Raw genomic sequence first — 21,559 nt, 5'->3', positions numbered from 1 at the left:
CCAAAATCTCTGCTTCTCCACCCCCAACCTTCAACAAGACGAACCTGCCATGATTTTGGGGTTCTCTCTGACCTCGGCACAGAGGAGCAATCAGCGGCCGAGATGTGTAACCGAACATGGTCCAGGCACAGTTCAAGGCCTGCCTCCCACTCATTGACGGACAGCTGGGAGGAGGGACCTTCTCCCTTAGTTTGTATGAGTGAAAAGTGCCATATAACCCCTCACCACTAGCCCAACTTCACCCAGTTCATCATGGGAGAATATATTGATAAGACATCTTAACTTGTCAAGTTGAAAATACACAAAGCTAGTCCCCTTGGCAAGCCATGCTAAGAACAATTTAACACAACCACATGTCCTTCACAAAGTTCAAAAAAATCCAAAGAATCGAAGCGATTTGCAACGTATAAAGTGCAACAGGAAGAGCCCAGTTTAAGGCTGCAGACACATCAACCAACAGGAAGAGATGGTGGTCAACATGCAATGTCTGATAATCCCATGGATAAGGATACATACCAGCTTCTCTGTCGGACCACTTCCTTTCGCCTTTGGCTGCATTTTCTATGAGCAAATAAAAAAATAAAATAAATGGGGATGGGATCAAAACCAATTCACTTTTGGCACGAACAGTAGCACAATCACATCATCATAGAGCTCCTTGGGAATCGTGCTTTTGCATACCTTCTGTCCCACTTCTGAGGAGCCGGTGGTTTTCTGCTCATCACTCGATTCTCTGGAAAATATTAAAACAAAAACCTACCTTGCACCTGAAAGGCATATGCATGTACTCGGTCTAAGATAAAGAACTATACATGCCTGTCAAATGCAAGGTGATAAAGAGGTACTATTAAGTACTGATCTCAGAGGTAGTGCAGGTCCTAAGCTAAGTCAGCCATCTTTTTCATGTGCACACATCCCACTCCTGACAGCACTTAGTCTGGAATCCCAAGAGCCTGCATTGTGGTGTCATACTGAAAGACAAACCTGTCAGGCAGAACTTTATCCACTATAACTTGGCCAGCTTCTCCTCCATCAGTGCCCTCAAACGCCGGGGACGCACCATCATCTGAGCAGCCAAGTTCAGGAGAGTCCTGCCCAGAGTGGGCCTGGGTTGCAGCAACAGCCAGGCCAAGCCCAGAGGACTGCAGCAGTTGTCCCTCAAGCTGCTTCTTCTCAGAAAGCAGAGCTGCACGATCAGCCGACAAGCTCTGAATCAGGTCTGTGGATCACGAGGAGACAGTTGGTCAATGAGCTTGGTGAAAAGTTCCCTGCCCATATCCTTACCTCACCCACCAGAGGTTGTCCGATAAGCATTATTCCTTTATGTGTGGGTTCACATACACGTGGCGTACTACTCGATTGATAATCCCAACACCTTTGCAAAGTGTTAATTTTTTTAATTGCTTTAATAGCATTGGTTTCATAAATGCTTAAATACTCAGAATTTTCATTTAATCAGTGGTATCTTCAATTGTAAATAAATATTGTACATGCCATAATTATTTGGGCTGGGAGGGAGTTGAAAAAACAAAGATTACAAGTAATGTCAGCAAATAAAATATAAATATCATGTTGGCAATGCATATATAGTTTAACAAATGCACCATGACTTAAAAGGGGCGGTAAATTGTGCATGAAGGCAGTTGCAGGAGACGTAAAAACTATGTCAATGACATCTCAGCTCTCTGTCTGTCTCCCCCGTCACTCCGGAGAGAAGGACCACCGACAGACGTGGACACCATATCCCCATTTATGCCATCCCCTCCTCTCCCACCCGAGCTGCACTTCACTCTGTGCCATGTCAACATGCACGACCATGGTTATCCTGAATGTGCCTGCACAAGACCTTGCCTGCTCTGCTCCCTTTGTATCTGGCTTGAATCCAGTAATTTGGCGTCTTAGTTGAGGTACAGTTTCTTTGTCAATACGTTTGAGTGTTTTCCCGTTGTCCTTATTTGTGTCTGTCGACAGCTTAGTTCATTCCATCAGCTGAGCCTCTGAGGCAACAATAACAATAAAAATAAAATAAAAATATGAAAAGAAATCATAATAACAATAACAACGAGAATGGAGTTGATAGCACGACATCACAAACCCCACGATTCCCACCTAAAGCAAAGTTGAACAAGAGTGCAAGTAAGCACAATATACGCCCGAACAAGAAGGTATATACATAATTGTGCTACTACATGGAAAACAGCATCCTGGTTGCCATGGCAACCACTTTAGATGACGAACTATGTCACGACACAGTCTGTACCGATGTATGACCGTCTCCGCAGTCTGTACCGATGTACATATGAAACGTGAAAGTTGAAAACTTTGGGAGTTAGAGTGCGGACAGGAACGGACGGACGGACGACTGGTATCACATAATACGCCCCGATATATATATATATATATATATGTATATATATGTATATATATATATATATGTATATATATATGTATATATATATGTATATGTATATATATGTATATGTATATATATGTATATGTATATATATATATATGTATATATGTATATATATGTATATGTATATATATATGTATATATATATGTATATATTGTTGTGGTTACCAAATTCGCAAACCACCATTCAGGTCCCTTAGGTGAGGTATCTCGGTAAGTGCATGTGTAGTTAGGCCCAAACCCGTTGTCTAGTGGGAATACATGTCATTTATGCGTGCTGCGACTCTTCAGGATAGCCGTTTTTCTTTTACTATCTTTAATTTGGACCAACCGCCATGATTACCACCACAACCACAACATCAACCACCAACCACAACGCCGCTTCACCACAACCGCCACGACCTTCCCGTCACACCTCGCAACCGTAGCATCGCCACCGTTCTTGCCCCGCTGTGGGTACCGGTGTTGGATTCGTGCAGAGCGCGCGTCGAACAGCGTGTACAAAATCACGGATTTTGTGCTTCAAAAACGGATCAAAAACGACACACGCCCACTTTTTGCCGTCCAATCGGTGAGCGAGGGACGATTTGGCCCCGCCTCCAGGACGATCGATATATGCAAATTTGTGGATCAAGAAGCCTTCACGCCCACTTTTTCTCGGGCCAATGGGGAGCGAGGTGAAAGGTCAAAGGGAGGGGGTCAAAGGCGAAGCTACGGGGGATAAAAGGACCGTGTTCGTCAGTCAGAGCCGTGTGGAAGTCTGGAGCCCGAAGCCTGCAGTAGCTGGAGAAGCTGAAGAGAGTCGAACGAGGAGAGCCCAAAGAAGAGTCCAGGGTGGAGAGTCCAGAGGCGGAGAGGCGGCAGCGGCGAAGGCAGACGAGGGGGTGCTCGCGTCGGTGCCGGGAGCTGCACGCCCGAGGGAGGCCGGCAGCGCGACCTGGCCGAGGTGGAGACGCACACCAGGGATAATAAAGATCCTCTATACCCCGAGCATCAGCAACCCCCTCCTGTTTCCCCCCGCGCTGAGATAGTGCGACCAAGGGGGCCCCTTTCCCACCCCCTGCCAGACACTGTCCGCGAGGCCCGCGGAGTGAGGCGCCATCGCCGCTCCGCGTCTCATCACCAGACGGGTAGGCGCGACCCGGTCTCGGCCTCAGGCCCGCCTCATTCTTGGGGGTATTTCTTTTCCTTGGTTTTGGGTATGTGTTGTCGGCGCCGTCTGTGAAGTAGAATTGTATAAGTGTTGCCGTGTGCTCGGTAGTCGGTATTAGCTCTGCATTGTTTTCACTTTTATATTTGCTTTTTGTGTAAATGGAATTGTGTTTTCTTTTTTTTTGTGTGCTTTTGGTGGAATTGAATATGTGTGCTTCCCGTGTGCCGCGAATAAATGTGCTTTATTATTGAACTGTTCTCCCGCTTCGCTTCGTCTTTTTCTCCCATTGAACCCTCATCTTGCTTCACGTAAAGGGTTGGTAGTGGGCTGAGTACGCCCGATAATTAATCGAACCGTCGAGGTCGACGATAACACCGCTCGGTTATTCTGATACAGTAGTACGGAACGGGTCGCTTAAGTGGCCCGTGTCCGAAGTCGACCTGCGGCGAGGTGCGATCGCCCGGTCTACCCTCCGCGTGGGTACTTAGGTAGGTCGAATTTGGCGAGCAACCCTATCCCACGCGGGGGCTGATTGGCTCGATCGCGGTGAGACCGAAAGGTCCACCCGTGACTGGTTCCCGGCGTTAGTCCGAGAGGGTCACGACTGGATTGTCCGTCCGGTGGGCGACGTGCCGCGATTCGAGTTACGTGGCCGCCAGCACGCCGGCGGGCGCGAATACCGCAACACTGGTGTCAGGTCGTGCGATACAAATTCATCGCCCTCCTCGCGGCACTGGTATCGGAGAACAGGAAAACAGGCTCTCCTGTCTCCGGCTAAATTCACGGGAATCGGTCCAGGGGTGAGAGAAGCGACCCCCGATTCCCTCCAAATTACGAGCGAGCAAATTAACCCTTCACGAGAAGCAAGATGGCGTCTCAAGGCGAGTGGGAGCCGGGGGTATTAGAAATGTATATGTGTAGTAATGTAGAGTCCATGGTCCAGGATGGAATCCCCGTGCAGGAAATGTTGATTGTGCAGGAACACGGACTCGCCCAACTGAACCCAGAACCTGAAATGGGTGCGGCAGCGGCCGCAGTGTATGACACCTCCCCCCCCCCTCTCCACCAAAACCCTTCCCCAACCCTTGCCGAAACGGCTCAGCTGAGTGCATCCAACATGACCCAGCTATACACCATGCTGGCAAAAATGTATGCGGAAACGACAGCGAAGATGATTGCGAACATGAACAAGCAAATAGACGAAGTAAAAACGAAGATGGATGCGAATATGAAAAACGAAATGAAAGGCATGAACGAAAAGATGGATGCGAATACACAAAAAATGGGTGAAAAGATGGATACAAATACAAATGAAGTGAAAACGATGATGGATGCGAATACACAGCAAATGAGGGAAGAGATGAAAAAGTTCCGGGGTGAGACGCAGAACATGGGCCGATGCCTGCAGGCGGGCATGAAGGCCGTGACAAAGGAAATAATAGTTGAGACAAGGGAGGTAAAGGGTGAAGAGTTGGCAGAGACACGGGAGATAGAAAAAATAGAGGAAAGACTACACGAGGAAGACGGGGTAAGTGACGCACACACACACACAGAGGTAGTGGAGGATAATGGGGGTGAGCTGGCGGACTGGGTAGAGACCCAGTGCGAGCACCTGGATGGCCTCCTCCAGGAACGAGGGGAGGGAGTATGCCCCCTTGAGGCGAGTCACGACCAGGTGAGTTCGGTCGTGCTTCGCGAGGTTGAGGGGACGGGTTCTGTGGACGGGTGCACGGAGAGCTATGGGGGTATAGAGGCCCCGGAGACCCTTGTGGGGACACGAATCCCCAGTGTGGTTGTCCCTGTGTGTGTGGTGCAAGGCGTGAGTGCGTCCCCGTGTGTGGAAGCGACCCCGTGTGTGAGTGGTGTGGTGGCGAGTGTGCCGGAGTGCGTGCTTCCCAGCACGCCGTGTGTGGATGAGGCACCGCGGGTTAGTGCCCCCGCGTGTGTGGATGAAACGGCCAGTGTGAGTGAGGCACCGCGGGTTAGTGCCCCCGCGTGTGTGGGTGAGGCACCGTGTGTGGAAGAGACCGCGTGTGTGAGTGTCGCCGTGTGTATGAGTGAGGTACCGCGGGTGAGTGCCCCCGCGTGTGTGGATGAAACGGCCAGTGTGAGTGAGGCACCGCGGGTTAGTGCCCCCGCGTGTGTGGGTGAGGCACCGTGTGTGGAAGAGACCGCGTGTGTGAGTGTCGCCGTGTGTATGAGTGAGGTACCGCGGGTGAGTGCCCCCGCGTGTGTGGATGAGGCACGGAGTGCGAGTGAGGCACCGCGGGTGAGTGCCCCCGCACGCGTGAGTGAACGGCCGTGTGCAAGGTCGCTGTGTGCCAGGGAGACCGTGTGTGTGAGAGAGCGGTATGAGAGGGAGATGTCGGTTGGCATGCGGGAGCACGCAGCCGCGTCTCCCCGTGTGAATGTGATGGAGTGGACTGTGTGCGTCGTAACACGCAGGTGTGCGTGGGTTGAATGGCGACGACGGCGACATGTGAGTAAAGAAAGCCGGGTAGCGGCTGTAGTTGTTTCGCGGACCGTGCCGGGTTCACCCAGCAGTGAGCACGCGGTTCGTGCTGTGCAACGCACGAGACCACCACGTGCTCGCTTGCGAGAGTGAAGTCCCGGTCCGGAAACGCACGCGGTGGATTTGCCGATCCCGCGGACGGACAAAGTTTAGGCAGGTAAACGGATTTGGACTGGACGGGTTCTCCACGCGATCGTGTGTGTTAAGCTCCAACGGGCAAAGCACATGTGTTCGCGTGGGGAACCCCTCGAGACGTGGGGCTTGTTTTTTTTTTCTGCGCACGGTGACGTCATGGCTGCACGTGGGGTTGGAATCCGGCAGGAGGGGTATCTCTGCCGGATGGTAGCGTCCAAGGAGGGACGAGGAACACGTGCAGCTGCATGACGTCACGGGCAGGTGCAAAGTGCGCGAGCTCTGAGTTGCCGCGCTGGCGCTGCGCATGTAAAGAAAAAAAAAAAAAAGAACAAGCCTCACTTTCGGGTGCAAAGGATTCCTGGGCAAGGGGTGAAAGACCCCCTTACCTGGGCACAGGATGGAAACTAGTTAGGGGGAAGGGTTAGCTTAGTTAGACCGACTTCATGGGGCAGGGGTAAGTCCTCATGGAGTCCGTGGAATGGATTAGTTAGAGGGATTGTAGCCAGATTTAGGTTGGGAAATAAAATGGGATTATTTTGGAGACAGTGACTGACAGTGAATGTGTAGAGGGGACGTAGTTTAGCTACGTAGGTTAAAAGGGAACGTGCTATAGTGTAAGGGACGACGTGGGAGCACGAGTTAGTTAGGGGAGGTAGTTAGAAGGATGGCAGAGTTCAGCGGTGAGTGTGTTGAAGAGTTGGTGAGTGAAGTGGAAGCATGTGCTTGGTGTGTGAGTGAGGCCAGCGGGTCTGTGTGTGTGGAGCGAATGGGGAATGCATGGTGCGATGAGTGATTGGGGGGAGGAGTGACTCCCGCCCAAGGGACCCCGGGGTCAGAGTAAAGTGAGTTAGCTGGGTTAGTCAAATTAACAAAAATGGAGGTCGTTTTGCTGTTGGTGGGAGTGTAGGCTCGAAACCCATTTGGAGGGGTGCAGGAGCCCTGTTGACGGGCTTGGGAGCGTGGCTGCGAAAGGTGAGTATCGCTGAGTGGGTACCCCGGGCACCAGGCTAGTCGGCCGCGGTAGGCCATGGGCCTATGGGGGGCCGGGATAGAGTAGTGGGCACGGGTGCGCCTGCTTGGTGCGGGGGCCCGGGGCGCCATTAGCCGCGTGGGCAGTGTTGTGGGCACGGGTGACCCTCGGAAAGGGGCCCGGGAGGCCGGCCTGCCACGTGTGCGTTTCAGGGGAGGTGCCATGGGGGCACTCCCCGGTGTTAGGGAGCTGGTAGGCTCGGGAGGCAGTGTCGTGCCCGGGGTGCCATAGCGGGAGATTCGGCAGAGGGTCGTGCCTGCCAAAGGGAGCCACGTGTCCCAGCCAGGAGACCGTGTGAGGGCACGGAGAGAAAATTGGGGGGCGAGGCCCGAAATTGTGAGGACACCAACACAGGCGACGGGAATCTGGGTTGTTAGAACCAATAGTTTAAGCGAGAGGCGCTTGTTGAAGCCCCGGGGTAGTTTAACAGTTAAATGGTTAGGGTAGATTAGGAGATGTACCCCTCCGCACCATCCATCCCCTCGCTGTCGTTGTGGGCCGCTGGACCCACTTTGGGTAAGATCGCCGAACTCTGGGGAGGCCATTCTGAGGCTTCGTTGGGCCTCGACACAGGACGTTAGTTCTCCCTTGTTCCCCTCTGGGAAGGGAACGTAGGGGTTGGGAGTAGGCTTGGTGACAGGATAGGTTAGCCGAACAAGGACGATAAAGGGGGTTAGGGGACGATTTATAGTGGGGAGGTAAACATAAAAATAAAAAAATAAGTTGGGGCTAAATTGGGGTTTGACAAATTAAGGGAGTGGGTATGTACAGTGACAGGCAAAGGCGATAGGTTGGGAGGGAGACAGGTAGGTAGGTCCAAGCCCGCCTTCCAAGTGGCCAGCACCACCGCACTCCCTCCATCAACCTCCACTGAACGGCAAAGGCTGGCCAACTTCATCGGCTGGCCGTGTTTTGCTTCAAGGCGGAGGCCGGCCAACTTCATCGGCAGCTGTTGTTTTGCTGCAAGGCCTGTGCCATCAGCTGGCCGTGTGTTGCTTCAAGGCCTGTGCCGGCCAGTTCATCTGCTGGCTGTTTTTCTTCAAGGCCTGTGCCGGCCAGTTCATCTGCTGGCTGTGTTTGCCTGCAGCGGCCTTCTTCTGTGGGCTGTGTTTGCCTGCTGCCTTTGCCATGCCATGCCCACTGCCCACGTTCACCAGCCCCGTTCAATTTTTGCTTTGCCCCCCCTGTTCATTTCCATGTGCGCCAGGATCAAGGCAACAGTTTGCAAGCTGCGAGAACTGCCCTGTTGGCAGCTACAACACGGGCCTGCAGTGGCGGCCCGTGCACCGTGTTTGTGTCCATCCATCCATTCGTTGTGCTCATTGCGTGTGCCACTTGAGCTGGCACGGAGACTGCGTTTGTGCAGCCCATGCACCGTTGTGGTTCACTGAGTTCGATTCAAACCATCCATCCATCCATTCGTTGTGCTCATTGCGTGTGCCACTTGAGCTGGCACGGAGACTGCGTTTGTGCAGCCCATGCACCGTTGTGGTTCACTGCGTTCAGTTCAAAAGGGAAGGCCTTGGACTGCGTGTGAGCAGCCAGCCACGTTCCCTGTCACCTGCATTGTTTGAGCCAGAGACTGCATGTGGGCAGCCTGGCTCCCTGCTAACTGCTTTCTTTTTGCAGAGTTCAATGATCCTGGGCCATGGTTTAGTGTAAAATTTGTAAGTTAAGGTTAAGATGTACTGTAAATATGAGTGCGCCCCCCGGCATGTCTGTCTAGCGCCGGCAATTTTATTTAAGTCGTCCGTGTGAGTGAGTTTGTTTAGGTAGTTACGCAGCCCTCAGGTTATTTATTTTGGGGACACGAATACCATGAATGTCGCACTCAGGGATCCGTAGGTAAAATGTACTAGGGGAAAACTACACATGATGGTACACGAAAATTTGACGACTCGGGACGAGTCTGTAAAAAGGGGAGGGGGTAGTGTTGTGGTTACCAAATTCGCAAACCACCATTCAGGTCCCTTAGGTGAGGTATCTCGGTAAGTGCATGTGTAGTTAGGCCCAAACCCGTTGTCTAGTGGGAATACATGTCATTTATGCGTGCTGCGACTCTTCAGGATAGCCGTTTTTCTTTTACTATCTTTAATTTGGACCAACCGCCATGATTACCACCACAACCACAACATCAACCACCAACCACAACGCCGCTTCACCACAACCGCCACGACCTTCCCGTCACACCTCGCAACCGTAGCATCACCACCGTTCTTGCCCCGCTGTGGGTACCGGTGTTGGATTCGTGCAGAGCGCGCGTCGAACAGCGTGTACAAAATCACGGATTTTGTGCTTCAAAAACGGATCAAAAACGACACACGCCCACTTTTTGCCGTCCAATCGGTGAGCGAGGGACGATCGATATATGCAAATTTGTGGATCAAGAAGCCTTCACGCCCACTTTTTCTCGGGCCAATGGGGAGCGAGGTGAAAGGTCAAAGGGAGGGGGTCAAAGGCGAAGCTACGGGGGGATAAAAGGACCGTGTTCGTCAGTCAGAGCCGTGTGGAAGTCTGGAGCCCGAAGCCTGCAGTAGCTGGAGAAGCTGAAGAGAGTCGAACGAGGAGAGCCCAAAGAAGAGTCCAGGGTGGAGAGTCCAGAGGCGGAGAGGCGGCAGCGGCGAAGGCAGACGAGGGGGTGCTCGCGTCGGTGCCGGGAGCTGCACGCCCGAGGGAGGCCGGCAGCGCGACCTGGCCGAGGTGGAGACACACACCAGGGATAATAAAGATCCTCTATACCCCGAGCATCAGCAACCCCCTCCTGTTTCCCCCCGCGCTGAGATAGTGCGACCAAGGGGGCCCCTTTCCCACCCCCCTGCCAGACACTGTCCGCGAGGCCCGCGGAGTGAGGCGCCATCGCCGCTCCGCGTCTCATCACCAGACGGGTAGGCGCGACCCGGTCTCGGCCTCAGGCCCGCCTCATTCTTGGGGGTATTTCTTTTCCTTGGTTTTGGGTATGTGTTGTCGGCGCCGTCTGTGAAGTAGAATTGTATAAGTGTTGCCGTGTGCTCGGTAGTCGGTATTAGCTCTGCATTGTTTTCACTTTTATATTTGCTTTTTGTGTAAATGGAATTGTGTTTTCTTTTTTTTTTTTGTGTGCTTTTGGTGGAATTGAATATGTGTGCTTCCCGTGTGCCGCGAATAAATGTGCTTTATTATTGAACTGTTCTCCCGCTTCGCTTCGTCTTTTTCTCCCATTGAACCCTCATCTTGCTTCACGTAAAGGGTTGGTAGTGGGCTGAGTACGCCCGATAATTAATCGAACCGTCGAGGTCGACGATAACACCGCTCGGTTATTCTGATAGTACGGAACGGGTCGCTTAAGTGGCCCGTGTCCGAAGTCGACCTGCGGCGAGGTGCGATCGCCCGGTCTACCCTCCGCGTGGGTACTTAGGTAGGTCGAATTTGGCGAGCAACCCTATCCCACGCGGGGGCTGATTGGCTCGATCGCGGTGAGACCGAAAGGTCCACCCGTGACTGGTTCCCGGCGTTAGTCCGAGAGGGTCACGACTGGATTGTCCGTCCGGTGGGCGACGTGCCGCGATTCGAGTTACGTGGCCGTCAGCACGCCGGCGGGCGCGAATACCGCAACAATATATATATATATATATATATATATATATATATATATATATATATATATATATATATATATATATATATATATATGTAATCGGGCATATAAAAATGGCATAAAGTTCCACCAAGACTGAGCCAATATCAAATTTTGAGTTAAATTTTTTTCCTGTTTTGACCTGTGCGACCCCAAGTACACACCCCCTGACTGAGGCATAAACCCGGGGTCAAATCCCAAAAATCATTACGTGTTTCACGTGTCCCCCAACGTTGATTGTATATACAGTACAAAGGTTCATGAAAAAATGTTTAAAATTGTGCCCGTAATTGCATTTTTTTGGGTGTGTGTGTGTGTGTGTGTGTGTGTGTGTGTGTGTGTGTGTGTGTGTGTGTGTGTGTGTGTGAGTGTGAGTGTGAGTGTGAGTGTGATTGTGAGTGTGAGTGTGAGTGTGTGTGAGTGTGTGTGAGTGTGTGTGAGTGTGTGTGAGTGTGTGTGAGTGTGTGTGAGTGTGTGTGAGTGTGTGTTATATTATTGTCAGGTCAAGCCAGATCAGATTTGTGACTTGCTTGCTACAGGCACCATGTAAACCTGTACTAACCTGTTTGGTGGTCGGGTTGTCGGCGGATAAACAGTCTCCCCCACCAGGATTCCTGGTGAGGAGGGTGTATGGATATGGACACCCAGCAGGACTAACAGCAAAACCTGTCAAAGGACAGAGGAGCTCCTTGTGAGCCAACAGTCATCCATATCTGGTGCCCAACTGTCTGCTGATGTCCTCCTGCAGTGGGGTTACCTCTTCTAGGAAGTTCGTGGCAGAAATTGCACGCCGGCCATCGTAAAACACTTCATTCCACAAAACGTACAAACAAACACAAAAAAAATGCAAATCCACTCTGTGGCAGTACCTTCTGTGCAGCTGCCCTTCTTAGCTTACTGGATGATGGGATTGAGGCACATCCTTTGGGACCCCCATTCTTTGATGATAGGAGGAAAACCATGGGGTAACCTTCCTGGGTCGGTTTGAGGTGGTATGTGTCGGGTGGTGCTGAGGTGTCATCCACCGAATGGTTGTCTTCTGAGGTTAATCTGACACGGTCTCTTTTGGTGGGTGCCTGGAATGTCCTTTCCCGAAGAGAGGATGATCACCTGTCTCTGCTATCATCTGAGCTCCAGCATTGGAACATCGGTATTGCAGCACTCTCTGAGGTTCGGAGACTGAATAGGGGCGAGATCATGGCAGGTGGCTGCAACTACCTCTGGCTTGGTCGCTCTGATGGTTACTATGCTCAAGGAGTTCCTGTAGCTGTGTCCAATCAGCTGACTCGTATAATAATTGAGGCAACACCGGTAAACAAACGTATGAGATTGAGGATTCGTCACTCCTTGGGTGTCATTACCCTGCTCTCTGTATACACTCCGACTGAGGCGAGTGATCTCGCTGTGAAGGACGCATTCTCTGCCACGCTCGAGTCTATGGTTGATCAGTGCCCCAGACAAGATACTCTTCTCATCTTGGGGGATTTCAATGCATTGACTGGAACTGATCGGGATGGTTATGAGACGTGTGTTGGTCCCTTTGGGTCTGGAACTGTGAACCAGAATAGCAACAAGTTACTTGACTTTGCAAGAAGTCGTGGACTTCCGGTGGCTGGTTCATAATTTCAGCAACCACAGCCTCATCGCTGGACTTGGTATTCCAACACTGGTGATGTGGCAAAGGAGATTCACCATGTCCTCGTTGATGGTCACTGGAGGATGCTTCTGAACTGCAGAATCTACCGGAGTGCTCAGTTCCTCAATACCGACCACAGGCTTGTTGTAGCAACTCTGAAGTGCAGCTTAAATCTGGGAGAATGGTACCATACCAGCCTAGGCTGGATGTTGGCAAGCTCAAGGATGAGAGGGTAGCTGAGGAGTTTGTAAACAGGCCGAGTGGGGATTTGGGGGGTCTGGGTGTTTCTGGGAATCCTGAGGAGTTGTGGAATGGTTTCAAGACTACGATTCTTGATGTCGCCGGTGGACGTCTTGGAACCCACAGTCAGGTGAAGAACTTCTTTGTCTCTCAAGGAACACTGGATACCATTGACCAGAGTCACAGGGTCAGGCTTAACGGCAGAACTGAGATGTTCAGGGAGCTGAGGCATAGAACTGTACATGCGCTGAGGGCAGACAAGGAGGCTTATGTGCTCGGAATCTGAAGGGGTAGAACGTCACCTTCGGGTAAAACGAACAGTTGAGAGAGAAATGATTATTGTCCTGCTTACAGAGGAATTCGTGAATTGTGTTCCTCCAAGCCTGTCCCTCAGTGTACTGCAGTTGGAGCAGAGGGTGGTGGGCTCTTGACAGAGGAAGCTGACGTGAAGGCCCGCTGGGCCAGTTACTTTGAGCGGCTGTACCAGGATGACCCACCAGCTGTTGAGTTGGATGTCAGGGGTGTTATTATCCCCATTGCTCATTCTCCAATCAACTGTGAACTGCCTTCGCTTGTGGAAACACAGGCTGCAGTGAACCAGTTGAAAGGGGATAAAGCTCCTGGGATCTGTGGCATCCATGCTGAGCTTCTCAAAGCTGGAGGAAATGCTTTACTTGTGTCGGTGCATGCAGTTATGTGCTCTGTATGGAGCAGAGAAATCATCCCAACTGACTGGAAGAAGGGCCTTGTTGTCCTTCTCTGGAAAAAGAAGGGTGTTCGCCTGGACTGCAACAACTACCAAGGAGTGACACTGCTCTGAGTGCCAGGCAAGGCCTTTGCTAGGATAATTATTGATAAGGTTCGCCACCAACTGCTTGAGCATCAGTGCCCAGAGCAGTCAGGCTTTACACCAAAGAGGTGAACAATTTACACCCTTGCTCTTCAGGCCCTCACCCGATGCAGATGAGAGTTTCAGCAGGAGCTGCTCCAGCCTATGTTGATCTCCACAAAGTGATTGAGTCGGTGAATAGGGATGCCCTTTGGAGGATTCTTGGTTTTCGGGGGATGCCACCAAAACTGATCAATTAGATTTCTTAACTATACTGTGGTACTGAGAGGGCTGTGAGGTGTGGTGGCTCCATCTCTGACTTATTTCCAGTTGTTACTGGAGTTCAGGTGTGTGTGTGTGTGTGTGTGTGTGTGTGTGTGTGTGTGTGTGTGTGTGTGTGTGTGTGTGTGTGTGTGTGTGTGTGTGTGTGTGTGTGTGTGTGCTGGCCCCATTACTTTGTGTTTGTTTGGACTGGATTCTGGGGAGGATGGAGAGATCAAGCTTCGGTGCATCGTTTTGTAATGTCAGGATATCTGACCTTGATTTTGCAGATGATGCAGTTATTGGGGCCCTCGAGGCGCTGAATGAGGAGTCAGAGCTGCTGGGTTTACGGGCTTCCTGGTTTAGAACTAAGATCCAAGCTTTCAATGACATATTGGATGCTACTATCTTGTCTATACCTGTCTGTGGTGAGGATGTTGAAGTCACAGAGAGATTCACTTACCTTGGCAGTGATATTCATGTCTCCGCATGCTGTGAGTCGGACATCTGTAGCGGGTCAATAGACATCTGTCAGGCCTGGGGAGTCATGGATTTAGTGGATCATAGGGTGTGTTGCTGTTGGTACCTATGCAGGAGGACGAAAGTCCGAGTCAAAGTCCTTGATCCTTCCAGTCTTGCTCTATGGATGTGAGAGTTGGACTCTGACCAAAGATCTGAGACGGAGACTTAACTCCTTCGGTACCGAGTCTCTTCAGACAATCCTTGGCTATCGCTCGTCAGAATGTGTCAAACCAGCATTTGCTGAGAGAGACTCAGATGAGATTTGTTACCCGTATAGTCCGTGAGCATCAGCTGCAGCTGTATGGACATGTGGCTTGTTTTCCTGACGCTGATCCTGCTCACCAAATTCTCTCAGCGAGGGAGCCTCGGCAGTGGAGGAGGCCAATGGGCCGACCACATGCTTCGTGGTTGCAGCAGGTTGATTGGTATCTCAGGAAGATGGGGTTGGGCCAGGCATCTGTCTGGGTTTAGCCAGATGTAGGCCCCGGGAGAACCAGCAGAATGTAGACGCAGTGATGCCCTGTTCCGGTGCATGCTCCCATACCTGACCTGACCTGACCCGATTCAGGGGGCGGGGCGAAAAACGAAACTGCTCTTTATTCTGCATACTTAGTCAAGGCTCATGGAAGAGCTAAAATCAGTACACTGAATTGATCAGGACACAAGACAAAAGGAACAGTTGAGAGAAAGGGGGAAACACCATCAGCTGAATTGAAGGTGAAGATAGAGGCAGACTTAGACAAAACAATGGGTGTGGGGAGGAATGAGGGGAAGAGAGGATGCATAGGGTTGAGAAGATGGATACAGAAGGAGACTCTTTGGAGGGAAAACCACATCAACACCTTTTACACCTTTCTTGGCACGTTGTGATCACAACTACGAAGTTTGGTGAATTTCTGTACAACCGTTAAGGAGATAGTGTTATTGCTGGACAAGAAAGGACAGACACAAACAGACGGAGCCGATTACAATATCCCCATCTCCCCCCATTTTTTTTCAAAAAGTGTGTGGATAATAATAAAGGTTACCAGGCTCGCCAGTGTAAATTGCTACCAGTTAGTAACAGTGATACTCCCAAGATAATAGGTTAGGGGCGACGAGCTCATGTCTCACCACGATCCTGCAACTGCTGGGCCTGTAACCCTAAAAGTTGTTGTCGCAGGCCAACTGTTTGCTGCTGCTGTCTCATGAGCGCCTTGTTCACACAGGTCTGCACACACGTAATGGAGAAAAACAAACAAATAAAAAACAAAACAAACCTGAGCATGCACATTTCACGATCTCTTCACAGATGGAAGTGACGTAAAGTTAAACTTAGTCATCAACACTGGCCATGTGAGGGGAACACCTACAGTACATAATCTCCTGGTTTAAATCTCTCGCCTTTGGCGCATTGGCATTACCTGGTAATGAGCTTCCAACTGAGTGCGCAAGTTGATGAGAGCGACCTCCTTGTCTCTTTTCATCCAATCAACCATGGTCTGGAGCTGCGGATCCAATGCTTGCTGCCCAACATCTCCAAGAGCTTCAAGTCCACTCAATGTGGAACCTCCTTCAGTTGGTACCTCAGGCCTTTCCACCAATTCAATGAAGGTGACAATGAAAGGCCACAAATGTTACCACAAGAACAGGTGCAACACACAAGCTCACACAGCTACTTCAGGACAACTGAGATAACTTGGGTATAAGAGAGCGCATCACTAATCAAACAGTGAAAATCACGAGTTTAATCCTCACAAAACTAGGAAGGTTCAGAGAACACGATGAACGTGCAGTGTTAGACAAGGAAATTAGAACAGCACTCGGTAGAGATCATACCTCCACCAGGCTGAACAGTTTACGTTTTGTGTCCCACCAATATGCCAGATTGGGATCCAGACCTGAACCAAAATCGAATTGGCTTGTTCTTGTGACCGAACCAACTCATCCACCTAGTTTGGTGATAACTCGTCCACAACCTTTTGAAACATCGTGCTATGGATATATATACACATATTATATATACATACAGGGTGTCCCAAAAGTCACCGAGGGATTTAGAAATTAAATAAAATTTGTTTTTTAAAATAATTTGTTTTTCTTTTCTTTTCAGAATTTAGATTAACATTTTAGTCCGAGTGTTGGCCAGAAAAGCGTGCATTAGGGTCCGCACAATGGTTTTCTGCATTTTTGTGATCACCAGACCATCTGAATGAATATTCCGATTGATGCCACTCTGGCACCCTTGAGCATTTTTGTAGAAACCCATTAATATGCAAATTAGCGGTGGCCATTGTCGAAATTACAATTTTCTTAATATCTCCAAAAGTAAGCATCCAAATAGCCTGGTTGAGGTATCTACACCCATGTTTTTAGGGTCACTGGTCATGATAAACCCACTTACAATTTGATAACATTGAAATTTAGCTCATTAATATGCAAATTAGCAGTCACCGTTATTGAAAATGTAGATAAATAAACATATAGATAGAAAAAAAAACACTTCAGTCTGTGTGAATATAGATCACTTTATTATTCATACAGATTCAACAATTCGACAGGATGCAATGAAAGCAGCTAACAACATGAACAAAAGAAGACATTCCTGTGTAAATCAAATGTTCATATATATATATATATATATATATATATATATATATATATATATATATATATATATATATATATATATATATATATATATATATATATATATATATATATATATATATATATATATATATAACAGGTTTGTAAACCTTATGAAAGCTACTTCAGTGCTTGGTATCTCATTCAGTGTCAGAGTCATCATCAAGGGCAAATGCAACAGCTATCTTGGTGCGCTCATTCCTGCAGCCATTATCTCCATGGCACGTACAGAAAACTGTGCATGGTAACTTGGCTGCTGTGCAGCAGCATTGAGCTGTGTAGCATTGCTTGTCGGAGGAACATTCACATCGTATTAGCTCCAAGATCTCTGGTGGTGCAAGAGCAACGTTGGGTGGCAGCATAATTGGAAGTAATGATCTTGATGCCTCATCACGTTTCCATCTGTACTGAGTGGGATTCAGAGGTGGTGGCTGCAGCTCAGCAGCTGACTTCCATATTGCTGTCTGGATATGAGCGCGTCACACGTTTTGTTCAAAGGACTGCAGTTGGTGGAAGAGCGTTTAGGTCTGGTGCTTTGATGGCATTTGGTTTTGCCATCTTCATAGACCACACCTCTTTGCGAAGATCAGACATGTTGCTTCTCTCCTTGCTACCATAGCAAACAGTCATGAACACAGTGGCTTCGGCGATGACATCGTCGATAGATGCATCCACATTCCCAAGTTTTTGAAGTGAATGGCCTGCTGTGAGTGTCTTCTTGCCAGTCAGTTTACCTCTACCATACATCTGGGCAAAGGTGTCGCAACCTGTCAGTGCATGTAGAGCTCGTAGGTCTTGCACCATCCCGGCATGCTTTCTGGCAGTGGCCCCAATGTCGATCAACGATCGGCCAGGACATGTTGCTTCCATTGTTACGCAGCATTGCAGATGAAGTTCTGCGAAGTGATACACAAGCAAGATGAACACATCAGTATCATCACAGAAGACTGTGATGCATTTTGCACCATCTTTGGCAACTTTAGCGACTTGCTGAATCATGATGACATCTGCCTCCTCATGCGTCGTCTTCAAATCAGTGCGACACTTTTGGGCTCTGTGGTGTATTTCCACTGGGGTAGACTCCTGTCCCGTAATGACGAGCCTGTGTTGGCTCTGCTTTCTCTGTTGACTAACGTCAATCAAATTCTGGCAAATCAGTTCTATCAGCTGAACTTTGTTCTCAGTTACTGACAGAACCACCAGCTGTGGAGGCAGTGGAGTCTGGTGGTTCAACCTGTGGTGCCTGCTAGCTTGCTGCCCAGCTCTCGCTAATCTTGTTCCACTCTTGATGCTGAAATCATGATATCTGTCAAATACCAGATATACATCTGATTTGTCCACCTTTGCCATCTGATTTGTCCAGCTCATGAAGTTGTCAACAAAGTTTTGCACAATTCCCCTGTTAGGCCAATAAATAACCCAGAGGATTGCACAACCATCTAAGATGGTGACTTCAGGTTGTGGACCCAGTCTTGTTGAGATTTACACTTGGAGATTCTTCTTCAATGTCGACTTGGTCTTTGCTATTCTCATCTCCCCCTTTTCATCGAGCATTGATGTTGGCGCAGGTGCAAGCTCGTACTCTAAGACGTCACATAGTTTGATGTTTCGACTTTGTTGGAGTCCCATGAACCTGGAGTAGATGAGATTTAGATCACAAACCTCAGTAGATCCCACACACATGATATTACATGTCACTGCCATAGTTATGACTTATTTAGATAAGGGAGCGTTGAATCCTGCTGGCCAGCTTTCTTCATACGAATGCATCTGTGCTCGGCCAATGTCAACTGCCCTTGGCGTGTTCACCTTCTCCGGTCCAATTCTGCCAGTTACAATGTTGACAACTCTGTCTGCATGTTCGTTTGAGTCAAGTGGGTCGATACAGGACTGGAGTTTTCTCCTTATCTTATCTCGGTCCTCTGGATCAGATCGTATGCGTGATGGCTTCTCTTCCTTGTGAATGGTCACCTCTGTGACTATGTGCCCCTCAGATATATCTGTGAGATCGTGGACTATCTGACTAAACGTGTGCATACTATAGGCCCACTTCTTCAGTGTAGAAGGCTTCAGTGTAATACCAACGATTCCATGTATGCCATGACCGTAGCGAATAAACGTGGACCCGATGTACATATCTGACCATATGCCGTTCCAGAGGCCCTTCTTGTGCCGCATCACGTGATCTCCTTTTAAGAACATTTCCAAAATGTCTCCATGAAGCCTTTCTATTGATCGAAGGTAGTAGAGCCCATATCTAGCATAGTTGTGATGTCCAGCCACAAAGAAGTAGGGGAGCATCTCCTTCATAGCCCAAAGATGCAATGGCCAGTCTCCTTCACGCTCAGCACGAACAAACGCCATCATGATGAATACAGGTTTCACAAGGTTCTGTACCCATGGTTGTGTGGTCATGCTCTTTGTTGCTTTGGTTTCAAGAGTGTCCATTAAGTCTTCATGACTTTCTGCCTGAGCCACACCTCCAAAGGCAGATTTCATCACGTCTTCCAGCCCACTTTCAGCCATCAAGTTCCCCACACACCGATGAAACTCATTAGGGTGTGCATGCCACCCAGCCTTGGTATTAACTGGGTAAATCGCTCAGGATAAACCCATTCAACATTAACGGCCACTCGATACAGCTGTTGGTCGTTTGTGAAGATGGTTACGGTTTGTTCACACTCTGTGGTCAAGCGTTTTCCCTCCTCCATTGCTGTAAACATTGTGTCCGGATCAGCTGGACCCATATCTATGAGTGGTGTATAAATGGCCCTCGTTGCAGGTTGGATGGATCATCCTTGCTCTCTGCAGAGGTTCGTATTTAAGCCACCAAACTCTGGTGTGTTCTGATCAGAAGTGATTTGCTTCAGAAAAGAGAAATCCATATCTTGAACTCTCCTAAGTTGTATAGCTTGATGAGCCAATACGCCGAGAGGTAACACCACATGTGTGGCTTCTTCAACTGGCATCGCTGGTTTCTCAGGTCCCTTGTACCTTTGAACCGAAATGTCTTCTGTCACAGGTGTCTTCATTTCATCACGGGTCAATTGTCTGATGATGGCTTCATCTTCAGATGTGGAAGATATCTCCTGATCTTTTATGGTAAGTAGTACTGCAAGAGAATGTGTTGAAACGAGTCCATTCTGGGTTGAGATATTTGTGTCAAAGTTGTCAGCAACAACCTGAACGAGGCCACATTCAGCTTTGGTGGTTCCCCTGATCCCGGAGTGAACAGTTGTAGCTTTTGCTGCTGATCCCTTGAAACTCATCATAGGAACAGGTCACACGATAGTTGTACAACTGCTCGATGATGCTTTTACGACTGACTAGAACTCCCAGTGCTATTTGGAGTGTAGTTGGTCGATTGGTGATCATATTCGTTATGATGTTTCATATCAGAGCTCCTGGAAGTGTGCAGTCCAGTTTAGCTGATATTTTGGAGAGTAGCAATTGAAGGGTTGAACTCACTGCTTCATTAGCAATATCTATATTAATTCTAGTCTGATAGGAACTGGGGTCGGAGGACAACTGCTTAGATTCCTGTGCAACCTTCTTGGCAATTCGTTCTATGGAAACATCAATGGTGTCATCTTCACCTGATGCGACTAAGTTGATCGCAGTCGACGCTCTGCTGCGAAACAAGATTAAACTAGCAACAGACAGACAGAACCAGAAGCTCAGAGCTTCTGACAGACAGAACCAGAAGCTCAGAGCCAAGTATATCCAACAATTTGGATAATAGGGTTTGTCGAGAGTATAGCTTTCCTCCATGATCCTTGTACATATTGTAGACTTCTACTGAATTCCAGATGCACAACAAATCGTTGTTCATCGAAAGGATGGTAGAACTGACAGCTGGCTCAATGTCCTGAGTTTCTCTGCCACTGTGTGCTGCTGCTGCAACAGAACGGGGTACCATGAAGGATTTTCTGCAGTCATCGTGATATCTCGCATCAGCAACATGAAGATCGCCGATTGCGCCCATTAATCGTATCTCGACCTGGTGTCGTTCTTCATCCCGGCGGGAATCGATAACATCTAGAATAGTTTGTTTGAAAGTTGTCCGATAAACACGATCTGCAGTCCTACAAAGGATTAGGATTCTTCTTATCAAAGTCCATGATGCACTTTTCTCTGCAAAAAATGCAATGTTCTTAAAAGTCAAATACTGTCGTCTTTGAACAGCAGCTTCTTTTGCTTGTTGAAGCATCTTCCAAACAGACATTACTCATTCGTTTCAAGTGTCGTTCTATGTGTGAGCGTGATGTGCACGTTGACACACAGTCTCCATGGCATTTGAACTCGATAGATTCGTCTGCCTGTAATCTCTATTCCAGCTCTTCATGTATACCATCTTGTCTTGCTTTGCTTGACCGGATGATACTTCGCACTCTTTTCCAGCTTTAGTTGCATTGCAGGGATTGAAGAAACAGTCTCCCATGGTGTTGGATCCTCAACCTGTAACAATAGAGGTAATTATAAACATCAATAAACATTTAATTTTTTGTTCGTATTTTAAAAAATTCTCAGGAAACAGGTTCCACCCTGTGTACTTTTAAAAATCAATAAAACGCAGTTGCTTTCAGA

At 48.9% G+C, this 21,559-nt stretch overlaps 1 protein-coding gene across 7 annotated transcripts in view; it reads right to left on the bottom strand.

The window, feature by feature from the left end:
* LOC147013304 (RB1-inducible coiled-coil protein 1-like) overlaps window positions 1–21,559 on the bottom strand; it is a 126,080-nt gene that overhangs the window by 23,636 nt on the left and 80,885 nt on the right. For 6 of the 7 annotated variants that reach the window (XM_085855010.1, XM_085855012.1, XM_085855009.1 and 3 more), the window contains exons 16-20: window positions 15,748–15,916; window positions 15,458–15,554; window positions 985–1,219; window positions 682–733; window positions 517–561 (exon numbers count right to left, since the gene is read on the bottom strand). In XM_085855010.1, the coding sequence (XP_085711136.1) occupies window positions 517–561; window positions 682–733; window positions 985–1,219; window positions 15,458–15,554; window positions 15,748–15,916 (598 nt within the window). Of the gene's footprint in view, window positions 1–516; window positions 562–681; window positions 734–984; window positions 1,220–15,457; window positions 15,555–15,747; window positions 15,917–21,291; window positions 21,431–21,559 lie in introns of those variants that run through there. The other variant, XM_085855016.1, reaches the window with a different exon arrangement.

This window comes from Eptatretus burgeri, chromosome 14, assembly GCF_056783735.1.
Source record: "Eptatretus burgeri isolate ZD-2024b chromosome 14, Ebu_testis_v1, whole genome shotgun sequence".
Lineage (NCBI taxonomy): Eukaryota > Metazoa > Chordata > Myxini > Myxiniformes > Myxinidae > Eptatretus > Eptatretus burgeri.
Note: the sequence above shows the minus strand (reverse complement) of the source record. Positions and strands in the feature narration are given on the sequence as shown.